The sequence below is a fragment of the Myotis myotis genome, unplaced genomic scaffold, assembly GCF_014108235.1.
Source record: "Myotis myotis isolate mMyoMyo1 unplaced genomic scaffold, mMyoMyo1.p scaffold_m19_p_1, whole genome shotgun sequence".
NCBI lineage: Eukaryota > Metazoa > Chordata > Mammalia > Chiroptera > Vespertilionidae > Myotis > Myotis myotis.
In genome coordinates, this window is record NW_023416313.1 from 139,117,013 (window position 1) to 139,133,512 (window position 16,500).

Sequence of the window (16,500 nt, forward strand, 5' to 3'; positions counted from 1 at the left end):
GACCAGTCTTGTGTTAGCATCTTCGTGGATTCACCTGAGGGAACTGGTCTTAATTAGCCTGAACCTGTCCAGTAAAGAGGTTTTTTGAGATGGCATTTGAAAAATTCTAATTTGTGATATACACAAATCACTACTGGAAAACTTGTCTTCTTAGTACAAATTCCATTAAAGTCAGGGTTTTCTGTGAAGCATGTGTGATTTTAGTAAGAAGCCCCAAGTATTTACAGAAAATCCTTACCTGTCAATAAGCTATCAGTGGTCAACCAATTCCCATGGCAGCCCCACTTCTCTCTTCTCTACTTTTTCTAATGCTTTAAAAGGGAAAATGCTTGCTTACCCCTCTTTGTTAAGGTTCTCATACACAATTACTGCTTTTCCTAGCCCACTTAGGTATGGCTAATTTGGGGCAATTAATATGTCACCTGTGATAATGAAATATTTTCTAAAATAACTGGAAAATGAGATTACCTATTTTCAATATCCAACAGACTTAATTTGCATTTACAAAAGTCCTGTTAATCTACCCAGTTTTTAAAAAAGTGGTTGCAGATGCACCATTATTATCATTAAAGAAGGTTTCATCTTAGACAACTTAGGATATTGATTCAGGACAGTGACTCTGGAGATGACTTGCTTAGGTGTGAATGGCAGATCAGTTACAAACTAACTGGGTAACTTTGGACAAGTCGTTGAAACTTTCCTTTGCTTCAATTTTTTTCTTCTTAAAACTGAGAGGAGAATACTACATATACCATGTGGTTGTTAGAAATCTTGCATGACTTAACATGCAAATCACTTAGGACTGTGCCTGAAACATGTTAGTGTTATGTGTTAGCTATTACTACTAGTAGTAGTGGTAGTAGTATTTCCTTCACAAAGGAAAGCCCATTTTTATCCCAAGGCAAGGTTACTCACTGCCAGGCTTCAGGGTAATCTATTAACCCATTTAAAATTAAGTAAAATTCTGTATATGTTCATGTTTTTTTAAAACAGTTTTACTGATATATAATTGGCATAAAATAAATTTCACAACTTAAAATGTACAATTTTAGGTACTTTGACATATGAATACACTCACAAAAACATCACTATAATCAAGATAATGAATCTATAATAATAAAAGCATAATATGCTAATTAGACCAGACAGCCAAACGTCACTCCGGACATCCTTTGCAACAAAGCCACGGTGGCTACAAGGGCCAAGGGCAGGCAGCCGCAGCGGCTGGTAGCACCAGCAGCGGTGGGGTGATGGGGCCAGTGCCTTCCCCTGATTGGCCTGATCAACTCCCACAGAGGGAAGCCAGACTGCAGCTTAGGCCCGATCCCCATAGGGAGCGGGCCTAAGCTGTCAGTAGGACATCCCCTGAAAGCTCCCAGACTGTGAGAGGGGACAGACCAGGCTGAAGGACCACCCCCCCCACCCCCCCAGTGCACGAATTTCCATGCACTAGGCCATATATATATATATATATACACACATATATATATATATCCCCAAAAAGCTTCCTCCTTACCCTTTATAATCCCTCTGATGGTCACAAAGATTTTACCCTATAAATCTTTTCTAAATCGTTTTTACATTTTACATTTAGGTCTATGATCCATTTTGACTCCTTTTTGTATATCCTGCAATATATACCTCAATTTCATATTTGTGCATATGGATATTCATTTGTTCTAGGATCATTTGTTGAAAGATTATCCTTGGTATTGCCTTTGCACTTTTGTCAAAATCAATGGGCCATTTATGTGCAGCTCTATTTCTGAAATAGCTATCTTATTCTATTGATATATTTTTGGCCTTCATACTAATGTCATATTCTCTTGATATCTATACCTTCATTATAAGTCTTAAAATCAGTAGCTGTAAGTCCTCCAACTTTATTCATCTTTTAAAAATTATTTTGACTATTCTAGCTCCTTTGCATTTCCATATGAATTTTATTTAAAATCAGCTTATAAATTTGTACTAAAAACATTACTGGGATTTTCATTTGGATTACATTAACTCTATAGATAAGTCTGGGAAGAATTGATATCTTAACAATACTGTATCTTCTGATCTATGAACACAATATAGTTTATCACTCATTTAGTTATTTAGTTTCTCTCAGCAATATTTTGTAGTTTTCAGAGCATAGGTCATACATATTTTTGTTAAATATATCCCTAAGCATTTCATGTTTTTGCCACTATTATAAATGATTTTAATTTTTATTTCAATTTCTGATTGTTCATTGATAGTACATAAAAACACAATTGGTGTCTGTATATTGATCTTGTATCCTATAGCATTGTTAAATTCCATTTTTTAGTTATGGGATCCTCTTTGAAGATTATATAGCATTTTCTACATAGATGATCATGGAGTCTATGAGTAAAGGTAATTTTTTTTCCTAACTTCCAAGTGGCATGTCTTTAATTCCTTTTTCTTGCTTTATTGCACTGGTTAAAACTTTCAGTGCAATGTTAATAGAAGTGGCAAAGAGACATCTTTGCCTTCTTTCTGATATTAGGAGAAAAACAATGAGTCTTTAACAATACGTGTAATGTTAGCTGTGGATTATTTGTATGTGCCTTTAATTAAGTTGAGGAAGTTCTTATTTTATTCCTAAGTTTCAGAGTTTTTATCAGCAAAGGTGTTGGATTTTGACAAATGTGTTTTCTAAAACCACTGGGATAATCATATAGTTTTCCTTTCCTGTAATTATGGTCAATTAATTACACTGACCTTGTGTTTCAAATGTTAAACTAACTTTGAATTTTTTAGAAAAACCTCATATGCTATAATATATATCCTATCTAATAAAAGAGTAATATGAAAATTAACCATCACTTCACGATAAAGATGGAGGCACTCACAGCCAATGAGGAGGGAATATGCAAATTGACGTGACAAGGTGAGAGGCAGAAAGCGGCTCTGGCCAGAGTGAAGGCGGTGCCGGCAGCTAGGGGAAGGAAGGCCTATTCTTGCACGAATCTTCGTGCATTGGGCCTCTAGTATATATATATATATATATATATATATATAATATGTTGCTAATTTAATTTGATAAAATTTGTTAAGAATATTTTTATCTATTTTCATTTGTTAAGAATATTTTTATCTACAGACCAGGGATACTGGTCTGTAGTTTTCTGAACAGTCTTGCTAGAGGTATATCAATTTCATTGATCTAAAAAAAACAGCTTTTATTTAATTGATTTTTCTGTTTTCAATTTGAATAATTTCTGTTCTGATCTTTATTATTCATAATATTTCCTTTAAATATTCACAGAATCTCTAGGGATGTTTGTCTCTTGTTTGTGTAACTGATAATTTGTTTCAGAGAAAGAAATCAAAGGGACAAAGTTCAAGCTTATTTGCTCACAAAGAAATAAGGAAGGAGACTAGAAATTAAAACAATCAAACAAACAAACATGAGTGAAATGAAAATTAGAATTAAAGCTTAAAAAGTATAGACAAAGATCAATTCTAAACAAAATAAAAGTAAATCTGAGCAAAGAGATCGAGTGTTGGAAGAACAAAGCATAGTGTCAATTATGCAATTTCAAATCTTGATGATAAAGGAGAAAGATGCTTTTGGGCTTTGTCTGTTTTGATCTCCAGAATTTAATACAAGACCTCTTGCTTTCTTGCAATTTTTAGAGACAAGATAAATATATTCATTAGTTACCCAGTTAGGAGTAATAAAGAAGGTTGTAATGAAAAGAATCCTATAACATAGTGAGAACCAAAGCCTCTACTCTAACCTAACCCACATTTTTAGAACCACCTTATCTAATACCTCATACAGAATTTCCTTCAGAAATTACTTTTGAGAACAGAGAGTATACCATGGGATACTTTACACCATATTTTAGAACTTGGAACAGTGTCCCTATCAGAAAAGAAAGGTTAAAAGGCATCTTCGTGGTGGTCTCATGAAAGTAAAATAGTCTTATAGAAACATAACACTGAAAGCCATTTTGTGAGAATATAAACATTGAGAATTAATGTAGATACAGTAACTCAAATCAAATACCAGATTGAAACAAAATATATTAAATGAAAGCAAGTACTCATTCATTTAGCAAGTATCTATCAAATATCCATTACATGTAAGTACGTCCCACGCCCTAGAAATATAGCAGTGCAAGTCCCTGTGCACAAAAGGGGATGACATAGAGGTGGGACATATGATGAACAAACGAAAGACCACTTAGAAGCACCTGTTTTTCTGCAAAGGCAGCCTCCCATATTGGTGAAATATGTGTCTGCTCATCAAAGCAACTTAGACTCATTAGACAACCAACAGAGATCAGAAGCAAGCAAGAAATATTTCCAAATTAATGAGGTACACTATGCTCATTGTATTATTGCATTAGTGCCACTCTCTACTCTTCTATTTATTTCTCGACAGTGATTCCTTTTTCAATATGGTTTACAGTGGACCTCATTTGCTATCTTCATCTTTCCAAACAATCTACACATTCAGCAGCCAATGCAAAGAATGGGGAGACTTTTATCTATCTGCAATTTACATCTACTCCTATGCAATAGCTTGAACCTCTAAGAAGCAGCCAGGGTTTCAAAGCAAAAGAAGTAGGATGAAAATCTCTGCATCTAGTCTGAAGAAATCTAGTCCAGCATCCCTGATCATCTGATTTCAAGTAAATCCCCAAAGAAACCCACTTTTTGTTCTCCTCAAAGTAGTTGTAATGCTTCCAAAATGTCAGTTTCTCAAGGTGCAGTAGGTTTTTGTGTAAGTTTTATTAAGGCCACTACCATGCTTAGAGGCTTCAAACTATAGCATAAAAAATAACCTCTTCTGCCCTTCCAAACACATAAAGAAGAAAAGATTCCAGGTAAATAGCTTCACAACAAACAGGTCATTTAAAAATAAAAGGCATCCAATTATATGGATTCTAATTACTGGTAATAACTTGGAAGTCTCAAGAAATTTAACAACTTCAGCTTACAACAATTAAACTGAACTGTTGATAAAATCATCCCCTAGACTCAACATAGCTATAAATGCAAAAAGAGTGAGAAGGCTTGCCCAGCCAGCATGGCTCAGTGGTTGAGTATTGACCTATGAACTAGGAAGTCACAGTTCGATTCCTGGTGGGGGGCATGCAGGAGGTGGCCAATCAGTGATTCTCTGTCATCATTGATGTTTCTATCTCTCTGTCCTTCTCCCTTCTTTTCTGAAATATCCTATCTAAAAAGAAGGGTAATATGCAAATTAACCATCACTCCCTCACTCCGTCACTCCATCAGAAAGATGGTGGCAGCCACGGAGCTGGAGTGAGCAGGAGGTGTGAGTTGCCCTGACAATGGAGGAAGCCAAGCTTCCTGCCTGCTCTGGCTGACCTGAGCTCCGCTCAAGGCTACAAAGTTTCAATTATAGAAGATAAATAAATCCCAGATACCTGCTTCCAGCTCATAGGCATGGCCAGCCTGAAAATGGCCATCAGCCACTCACCAAGGCTGGCCAGGCACCCCAGTGGGGACGCCCACCCTGAAGGGGGTGACCAGACTGAAAATAGCCATCAGCCCCTCACCCAGGCTGACCAGGCACCCCAGTGGGGACCCCTACTCTGAAGGAGGTGTGACCAGCCTGCAAACAGCCATCAGCCCCTCACCCAGGCTGGCCAGGCACCCCAGTGGGGACCCCCACCCTGAAGGGAGTATGGCCAGCCTGAAAATGGCCCTCAGCCCCTCACCCAGGCTGGCCACACCCCCATGGGGTGAGGGTCCCCACTGGGTGGCTTGACCAGCCTGAAAATGGCCCTAAGCCCCTCACCCAGGCTGGCCAGGAACCCCAATGGGACCCCCACCCTGATCCAGGACACCCTTCAGGGCAAACCAGCCGGCCCCCACCCATGCACCAGGCCTCTATCCTATATAATAAAAGGGTAATATGCAAATTGACCCTAATAGCATAACAACTGGGAATGACTGGTCACTATGACACACACTGACCACCAGGGGGAAGACGCCCAATACAGGAGATGCCTCCTGGTGGTCAGTGTGCTCCCACAAGGGGAGCTCTGCTCAGCCACAAGCCAGGCTGCCAGCTGCCAGCAAGCAGTGGTGGCGGGAGCCTCTCCCGCCTCCTCAGCAGTGCTAAGGATGTCCGACTGAAGCTTAAGCCTGCTCCCCACTGGCAAGTGGACTTCCCCAAGGGCTCCTGGGCTGCCAGAGGGATGTCTGTCTGCCAGCTTAGGCCCAATCCCCTGGGGAGCAGGCCTAAGCCAGTAGGTGGACATCCCCCTAGGGGTCCTGGACTGCAAGAGGGTACAGGCCGGGCTGAGGGACCCCGAGTGCACAAATTTTTGTGCACTGGGCCTCTAGTACTTTATAAATATATGTTTTAAAATAAAAGAGAGAGAAGGCTTCCTGATTCATTGTCTCTTCTGTTCCCAGTCCCCAATGCCAGAGACATCAGACTACAAATTAAGACTTTGTTGAAATTATAATTCATAGGAGAGGCCTGTTTTTCAGAAAAGATTATTACATCTGATTTTCAATTTTGAATACTGAACTTTCCAAACACATAGAACTGATGATATAAACATTCAAGAAACACTTTCCATTCTATCATTTATGTATGCATGTATATTTGTATTTCATGTACATAGGCCAAACATAACAATTGGGCCTTCAAGTAATAGATATTGACTTCAAGGTCATTTGGGGAATGCAATCTTTTTATCACAAAACCCTTTACCTTAAGGATATAAAGGTTTTCTGGACAAGTACATATTCTATATTGTAATAAAACAATTCTAGTTATATATATTTTCTTCATCTAGCAACAGCTTGAATCATAGCAAATTTGGAAAATTCTTAAAATTTTCCTTACCATAAGCACTGCATTAAAACTCTTAAGAGGAAACATGCTACTTCTCAGCAATACAACTCTATCAGGAGAAGCTCCAAGCAGGAACAATGGAGATTGTTGTACAAATATTAACATATCATATAACAAAAAGGTAGATAGTACACGTTATTACATGGCCTTATCTGTGGAACATACACATTGCTCCAGATGCTCTGAGAATGGTAAGCCACCTTTGAGGAAAATTTTCATGTGTATTTTATGGTCCTATATAATAAAAGCCTAATATGTTAAGTGTCCCGTTGTCCAGTCGTCTGTTCAACCAATCAAAGCATAATATGGTAATGATATGCTAAGGTCACTCAACCACTCACTATGATGTGCACTGACCACCAGGGGGCAGACTCTCCGACTGGTAGATTAGCTTGCTACTGGGGTCCGGCCAATTCGGACTGAGCGAGATGGGCTGGACATGCCCTGGAGCCCTCCCAATGTCCCTCCCTGGCCCTGATTGTGCACTGGTGGGGTCCCTCGGCCTGGCCTGAACCCTCTCACAATCAGGGATCCCTCAGAGGATGTTGGAGAGCTGGTTTCGGCCTGAACCCGCAGGCCAGGCTGAGAGAACCCACTGGTGCACGAATTTGTGCACCGGGCCTCTAGTTAAGTAATATTGTTGGTGAAGAAATGATGAAAAGATTTGATGGCTTTGTTTGCTAAGGTTAAGCAAAACATCCATGTGATTTTTAAAAAAATACCACAAGATACACTAAAATGCATCGTATTAGGTGAATAAATCTGTGTTATGATAAATGGAGTTTAATTTAGTGGTTGGAGATAGCTATCCCTTTAATTAGCAAAATGAACACATATTCTAAGCCCTGAAAGAATATTGTCTGAGAAAAATGAGAGATCATTATACTTAAAAAAAAAAAAATTCACTCACCGACTCCGTTCCCATCTTCTTTTGTAGCCGTGTTTGCCACTGGACGGCTTGCATGACAATGGCTTCCCACCTCCTCTCGAGATTCACGATGATCAGCTGCATGGGCTGGTGGTCCGCGCTCAGGTTGCAGGCCTCCCCACCATCCAGAAGGTGCTGGCATAACCGCAGGATGGAGGCCACTCCACGCCGCCGCTGCTTGATTTCCCCACAGAGCGACTGCAACACAGAGGGGGCCGAGCCATGAGTGTTCACAGGGCAGAGTCTTCTAGGACATGAAACCCACTCTGCCACCATCATTGTAGTGACATGCTCAGCTATGAACAAGTGAACAAGGAGGACTCTGGAGTCGCTTTTAGATGGAGGTCTCTTATAGACAGCCAACTAATGCCAAGCAATTTAGCTGCATCCCAATCCTCTTCCCTTTTTCACTGATTTCTTCATCTAAAATGTTGGGTCCCACCTTAACAGCTAGGTGATTTATAATTTAATAAAATAAATCATTGGGTTAGATGAATGCCAAACAGATTAAATGCTTTGATTCAAAGTCCCAGGAAACACAAAAGACAGAAGTTCTCCAAATAGAAAAATTTTTCCACATTTACTCTCATATTTTGGGGGCCAAAATTTTAGTTTCCTGCTGGCTGGGTATAAGTTAAATAAGATTGTAAAGAATTTTTATATATGACATCTATTATTTGACAAAAGAAGATAAGCAACATTGCTCTGCAGAAGCTTGACTAACAAAGCAGTAATGTTCTGAAAACAGAAATTAGAATACTGGATTATTACTGCACTATTTGTTGGCTCTGTTTCCTTTTAATAAATATTCACACTATTTAAGAAGGATATGCATGCATCAAAATAGCATTTTGCCCCCAGAAGCATTTGTATTGCTGTAGTGACCCTAAGCTGAATGATTCAAGCAAAATAGTGCACACATGTCTAAAAATATTATATCTTTTTGTTGCCTACGGATAGGATATAAGTGATATTCTAATTCAAAGCCTTTAGGAGAAATGATGATTATATCAAACATTGCTGCATTACTAATCTCCTGCTACTGCCACAATCGGACTGTTCTAATAGTTAACAGATTGCTTATTAATCAACAAGGGTAAACAAGACAATGCAATTTCATTTAGTGTGAGACTTTTAATGCCTGAAAGTATTTGTGCTTAAAATGTTAATCTAGATAAGGCTTCATTAGAAGTCCTAAAATGATTCAGTGCGGTTCATTGAAATGTGCATAGAGTGGTAGTAGATCAGCAGGTGGACATTTCATACAGATGTTCCACTTATTGGTATAGTACATGCTATAGCCATTTAAATGACCCTAACTCAGTAATAGCTGGAATTCTATTATTTCTATAATGAGAGAACCCTGTACCCTTAATATTTCTGAATTTTAAATGAGGTGAGTGACAATTTCTCAAACCTCTATTTATGGCAAAATATGACTAGGAATTTTATTATTCAATTTATACCAATGTGGCATTTTTAGTTATGTTTCCTGAACTTACCCTTATTTCTTTTCCTAGGGTTCATTACTATTTTCCTATATAACTCCTGATAGTAACCACAGGGTCTGACAAATTTTTTTACTGATGCTATTCATTAGCTCAGTGCTGAATGAGGAGAAACCCCCAGACATTCAACGTAAACCTGAGGTCTACTAAAGCAACAGGCATTGCTTCCATAGCTCCAATCCTGCTAATTGTCCCACCCCCACACATATTCTCTCTCTCTCTTTCTCTCTCTCTCAACTGTTGTAAAAAACTATTCATATTCAATATTTGATTTTTGGGTCTTCACAATTGTAAATTTTTTCTTTAAATATCCGAAGAACTTAGCCTGTATTCTAAATAAAAAATTTATCTTATATGCACACTTGGGGAGTCATAGTACTTTAAAAAGGAGGGGTAAATTGGGAATTTTACTCGACCAATGTATTTTTCAGTACTTTTTATATCTAGAAGATATAATTGATAAAATACATTTTTCTACATAAATGGGTTACCGTGACAACCATTAAAATATACATATTCATTTATAATCACAAACACATACTAAATGAAATCAGTGAATTTTCTAGCAGTGTTTCTTAGACTCTGTAATGTATATTCTTTCCATGATAAACTATGCATAGAGAAATGTGAAATATAACTACATAGGAACAAATGATTATAACCCTTTTTGTCTTCCATTTTCAGGGAAATGTACTTTTAAACAGAAACCCAAACTAAGAAATCTAGTTAAAGCACAGAAATAAGACAAATGTACTAGTATCCCTGTCTCTCAGACCTCCTCAAATGTATATTGCACCTTCCATCAACTAGGCACTGTTTCAAGCACACAGGCTTAAAAAAGGAGCAGGTTACAGCTCCTTCTCTCCAGGAGCTGAGAGTCTACTGGAGGTGGACTATACAAATAAGAATGATAGCTGGAAGCTTTTTTATGACTGCTTCAATTTCTTCCTTAGTTATCGGCCTATTGAGATTTTTAGAATATTCCTGATTGAGTTTGGAAGGTTGTATTTTTCTAGAAATATGTCCATTTCCTCCAGGTTGTCTAGTTTGTTGGAATAGAGTTGTTCATAGTATTTTTTTTTTAACAATCCTTTGTATTTCTGTGGGGTCTGGTGTTATTTAACCTCTTTCATTTCTGATTTTGTTTATTTGGGTCCTCTCTCTTTGCTTCTTGATGAGCCTGGCTAGAGGTTCACCAATCTTGTTTATCCTTTCAAAGAACCAGCACTTGGTTTCATTGATACTTTTTATTGTTTTGTTTTGTTTTTTTGTTTTTTTGGTCTCTATGTCATTCATTTCTGCTCTGATCTTTATTATCTCCTTCCTTCTGCTCACTCTGGGCTTTTTTTGTTGTTCTATTTCTAATTCTTTGAGTTGTAGAGTTAGATGATTTATTGCCATTTTTTCTTGTGTTTTTTTTTTTTTTTTTTTTTTTTTTGTTTTTTGAGGTAGGCCTGTAGAGCTATAAACTTCCCTCTCAGGACTGCTTTCATTGTGTCTCATAGATTTTGGATTGTTGTGCTTTTATTGTCATTAGTTTCCATGATATTTTTAATTTCTTCTTTGATCTCTTTTAGTAACCCAATCGTTGTTTAATAGCATGCTATTCAGCTTCCAAGTGTTTGAATTTTTTTGGATTGTTTTTATTGTAGTGTATTTCTAATATTATGCCATTGTTGTCTGAGAAAATGCTTGATATGAATTAAATCTTCTTTAATTTGGGGAGACTTTGCTTGTGACCAATTATGTGGACTATTTTTGAAAATGTCCCATGTGCACTTGAGAAGAACGTATATGCCAAGGCTTTGGGGTGAAATGCTCTGAAGATGTCAATTAAGTTCATCTGATCTAGTGAGTCATTTAGGATTGCTGTTTCTTTGCTGATTTTTTGTCTAGAGGATTTATCCAGTGATGTCAATGGTATATTAAAGTCCCCTACTATGATTGTAAAATCTATCCTCTTCATACTATTCCAAAAAATTCAAGAGGAAGGACCACTTCTAAGCTCATTCTATGAAGCCAGCATCACCCTAATACCAAAACCAGATAAAGACAATACAATGAAAGAGAATTACAGGTCAATATCCCTCATGAAGATAGATTCCAAAATCCTCAACAAAATCCTAGCAAATAGGATCCAGCAGTACATCAGAAAGATCATACACCATGACCAAGTAGGATTTATCCCAGGGATGCAAGGATGGTACAATACCCGCAAATCAATAAATGTGATATATCACATAAATAAATTGAGAGATAAAAAATCACAGAGTCATATCAATTGATGCAGAAAAAGCATTTGACAAAACCCAACACCCTTTCTTGATAAAAACTCTCAGCAAGGTGGGAATAGAAGGATCATACCTCAACATAATAAAAGCCATATATGAAAAACCCACAGCCAACATCATACTCAATGGGCAAAAACTAAAATCATTTCCCCTAAGAACAGGAACAAGACAGGTATGTCCACTTTCACCACTCCTGTTCGACATAGTATTGGAAGTACTAGCCATTGTGATCAGACAAGAAGAAGAAATAAAAGGCATCCAAATTGGAAAAGAAGAAGTAAAACTGTTCTTATTTGCAGATGACATAATACTGTACATAGAAAACCCTAAAGACTCCATCAAAAAATTATTAGACTTAATAAATGAATTTGGCAATGTAGCAGGATACAAAATTAATGCCAAGAAATCTATGGCATTTCTATACACCAATAATGAACTTACAGAAAGAGAGACTTAAAAAGGAATCCCATTTTCCATCACATCAAAAAAATTAAGATACCTAGGAATAAACTTAACTAAGGAGGTAAAAGACCTATATGTGGAAAACTACAGGACACTGAAAAAAAAGATAGAGGAAGACATAAACAGATGGAAGAACATACTGTGCTCATGGATTGGTAGAATCAACATCATCAAAATGTCCATACTACCCAAAGCAATCTATTGATTCAATGCAAATCCCCATTAAAATACGAATGGCATATTTCACAGACCTAGAACAAACTTTCCAAAAATTCATCTGGAATTAAAAAAAGACCCTGAATAGCTGCAGCAATCCTGAGAAAGAAGAACAAAGTAGGTGGGATCTCAATACCAGATATCAAGCTGCATTACAAAGCCATTGTTCTCAAAACTGCCTGATACTGGCACAAGAACAGATATATAGATCAATGGAATACAATAGAGAACCCAGGAATTGACCCAAACCACTATGCTCAATTAATATTAGACAAAGGAGGCATGAACATACAATGGAGTCAAGACAGTCTCTTCAATAAATGGTGTTGGGAAAATTGACCAAATAAATGCAAAAAAATGAAACTAGACCACCAACTTACACCATACACAAAAATAAACTCAAAATAGATTAAGGACTTAAACCTAAGACGGGAAACCATAAAAATACTAGAGGAATCCACAGGCAGCAAAATCTCAGACGGATGCTGAAGCAATTTCGTCACTGATAATTCTCCTAGGGCAATGGAAACTAAAGAGAAAATAAACAAATGGGACCACAATAAAAAGCTTTTGCACAGCAAAAGAAACCATCAACAAAACAACAAGAAAGCCCACTGCATGGGAGAACATATTTTCTAATGTTATCACTGATAAAGGTTTAATCTCCAACATTTACAGGGAACTCATACAACTTAACAAAAAGAAGATAAACAGTCCAATAAAAAAATGGGCAATGGACCTAAATAGATACTTTTTGAAAGAAGACAGAAGGAAGGCCAAGAGACATATGAAAACATGCTCAAAGTTACTAATCATCCAAGAGATGCAAATCAAAAGGACAATGTGGTACCATCTCACACCTGTTGGAATGGCTATCATCAACAAATCAACAAACAACAAGTGCTGGAGAGGATGTGGAGAAAAAGGAACACTCGTGCACTGCTGGTGGGAATGCAGACTGGTCCAACCACTGTGAACAGTATAAAGTTTCCTCAAAAAACTCAAAATGGAACTTCCATTTGACCCAGTGATCCCACTTCTAGGAATATAGCCCAAGAAACTAGAAACACCAATCAGAAAGGATATATGCACCCCTATGTTCATAGCAGCACAATTTACAATAGCTAAGATTTGGAAACAGCTCAAGTGCCCATCAGCAGATGAGTGGATTAGAAAACAGTGGTACATCTACACAATGGAATACTATGCTGTGGTAAAAAAGAAGTTCTTATCATTTGCAACAGCATGGATGGAACTGGAGAGCATCATGCTAAGTGAAATAAGCCAGTCAGAGAAAGATAAATATCACATGATCTCACTCATTTATGGAATATAATGAACAACATAAACTGATGAACAAAAACAGATCCAGAGACAGAGAATCATCGATCAGAACATCAAACCTCATAGGGAAGGTAGGGGAGGGTGGGGGTAAGAGGGAGAGATCAACCAAAGGACTTGTATGCAAGCATATATGCCTAACTAATGGACACAGACAACAGGGAGGTGAGGGCATGAGTGGTGGTGGTGGTGGGGGGGGGGGGTAATGGGAGGATAAGGACACATATGTAATACCTTAATCAATAAAGAAATTTTAAAAATTAAAAAAGATCAAAGCCAGAACAATGCAGAAAGGGAAGTGCTGACAGGAGTTTATGCAAGTTGTTGTTTGAAGAGTTGGTGAAATTGTCAAGAAAACAGTGTGGTCCAAGTTGGATGGTGGTGGTTATAAGGATAGAAGGTCCGAGGGTAGTAAAGACTTGGGGGGTGGGTAGGTACTAAGGGGAGGGGGAAAAGGGGGGGTAATGGAAGATATCTGTAACACTATCAATAATAAAAAATACATTTAAAAAGAAAAAATATATATAAGAAAAATAAATAATAGACTGTCTAGATTAGAAGCAGGTGGCCTTGGGCAGTGAGAGTACCTAGTGTGTTGGGAGCTGGGGCTAACTGGAAAAGGAAGTAAGGAACATAAAATTTTGGAATGCTGTTCATTGCCAATTTTGAAGCATTTTCCTTGACATCTAATTAAATTATGTTGGTTCCCAAACACAGTTTTATTGCCTTCCCAGAAAAGTTCAAAGACAAAAGAGGGAAAGAAAATTTAAAAACAACAACAATTATTAATATGCATAAGAAAGAGATTCCAGATGCTTTTGTATTTTGTTATTCTTATTATTTGGTAATATTTAGGCGATTTTCTCTTACAAGGCTATCTCAGTTAGTATGAAGGTAACTAGCTTAGTGTCATCTCAGAATCCAATTGTTGGACTATAGGTTGGTGTGCTACTTTTAAATTTCTGACAGCCTACTTTATTCACTTATTTTTACATTTCTAGTTAGTTTCCTCATATTACTAAACAGGCAGATTTGCTGTAAAAAAAAAAATAAGAAGTGTAAAAAAGTAAAAATAAAAATTTATAAATTGCTTTTTCCTTTATAATGATCATATCTCCAACCCTCAAGCATGTCAAACCCACCAGCCGCGAGTTTGACATGCTTGCACCACACATCTTTTGGGACATGTTAACAAGAGAGTTACCAACAGGCCGAAGGTTTTTGTTTTACACTTACAGACTGTCAATCTGATTTTCATTCACCAATGATGGTGCAAAGGGATGTTTTTGGTTAATTGTTTTTTTCCCTCTCTGGTCTTCCTCTGTCAACTTTTTTGACTGTTTAAATCATTCATATTATCAAGCCAAAGGTGATGTAACATCACTCTTGACATTGACTTTAGTTTAATACCATTAAAGGTAAGACACCCAATATCAGTATTTTATTTTCATTATATATTAAATATATGTAGAAGGTACACATATTGCATAGAATGAGTATATTTGCTTGTATAGTCATATAAATGACATTAAACAATAGAGTCATCTCTTTCAAAAGCTTATAAGTAAGCTTAAAATAAAATAAAAACTATAATTAGACTGAGGACCAAAATGTGCAATAAGTTAAATGTAAGAGCCAAAGAGGGAAATGAGATATGAGAAGGAAAATAATACCTTAAAAAATACCAAAACCAAGTACATGTTAAAAACAGAGAGAAAAATAAATAAATCTAGCTGAGAAACTAGAAGCAATTTGTCTCCATATCTCTTACATAATTTTATTCGGCAGGTTATTGTAACATCATTAGGTAATAAAGTGGTGAGGCTCTGGCTGATCTGTCAAACAGAAAAAAAACTATTTATAAGCAATTCCATTTATAAAGTCAAACATGGCTTTACCCTCTAGATTGATCAATTGTTTAATGGTATTTACTGAGTATGCCTTCTGTGTGGCAAAAACAACAAAGATTAGATCATCACATATGACACACGCTGCCTTCGATCTGGTTGGAGTGTGGAAATATGTGGAGAGAGAAAGGAAAAGTGAAAAAGGACAAGTGAGGTCTTCTAGTTCGCAGAGTGTCAGGTGGTTAGTCCTATCCCCCTGCTGCAAGGGTAACTTACACTCTTTCTTCTTTTTTTCTCTTTTCCATTTTCTGTATTTTACCATTTTAATTTCATGAGGTGGATAACTGTCTTCTCTCGGTCTGCTAGGTTTTCCAGAGCAAAGTTCTTAGAGTGTGTTCCCCAGGTCACGCAGCATTAGTAACACCTGGGAACTTGTTGGAAATGCAAATACTCTGGTGGGACTCCACATCTGAAACAGCAACTCTGAGGCAGGCCCCAGTGAAACATAGTTTAATGAACCCTTCAGGTGATAACCATGCATGCTACACTTTTTTATGTTGGATGTTGTCATATTTTTTTTTTAATTTGAAAATCTAAGGAGAAAGAGGTCAGTGCCCCTAACTAAATAGTCTGGTATTGCGTTTTAAAAAATTCTTGCAGAACATTGGTTGAAAAGCAATGCCTTAGCATAATGTTAATCCTCACTGTAGCATGTATCCGTACTATGCATGCTACATTTTGAGACCACTGGTCTACAGAAAACAGAGGGACTTAGCTTTTCAGATAGGAGAATTAATCTAGTTAGACCAGATTTTTAAAAGAAGCATAGAAGTTACAAGTTATAATTTCATAATCAAATGACTGAAAAAATGGAATCCACAATCAATGAATAGATCTTTTCAACCAGTGATACCTTTATATTAGTAGTAGTGACTTGATAACCTCCAGAATTTTCAATATAATTATTAAGAATGCTGATATGTTGCCCTAACTGGGTTGGCTCAGTGGATAAAGCATCAGCCTGTGGACTGAAGGGTCCCAGGTT

General features: G+C 37.2%; 1 protein-coding gene across 2 annotated transcripts in view; it reads right to left on the bottom strand.

The window, feature by feature from the left end:
- AKAP6 (A-kinase anchoring protein 6) overlaps positions 1-16,500 on the bottom strand; it is a 410,196-nt gene that overhangs the window by 42,942 nt on the left and 350,754 nt on the right. For both annotated transcript variants that reach the window (XM_036353461.1, XM_036353459.1), the window contains exon 11: positions 7,773-7,988. In XM_036353461.1, the coding sequence (XP_036209354.1) occupies positions 7,773-7,988 (216 nt within the window). The remainder of the gene's footprint in view (positions 1-7,772; positions 7,989-16,500) is intronic.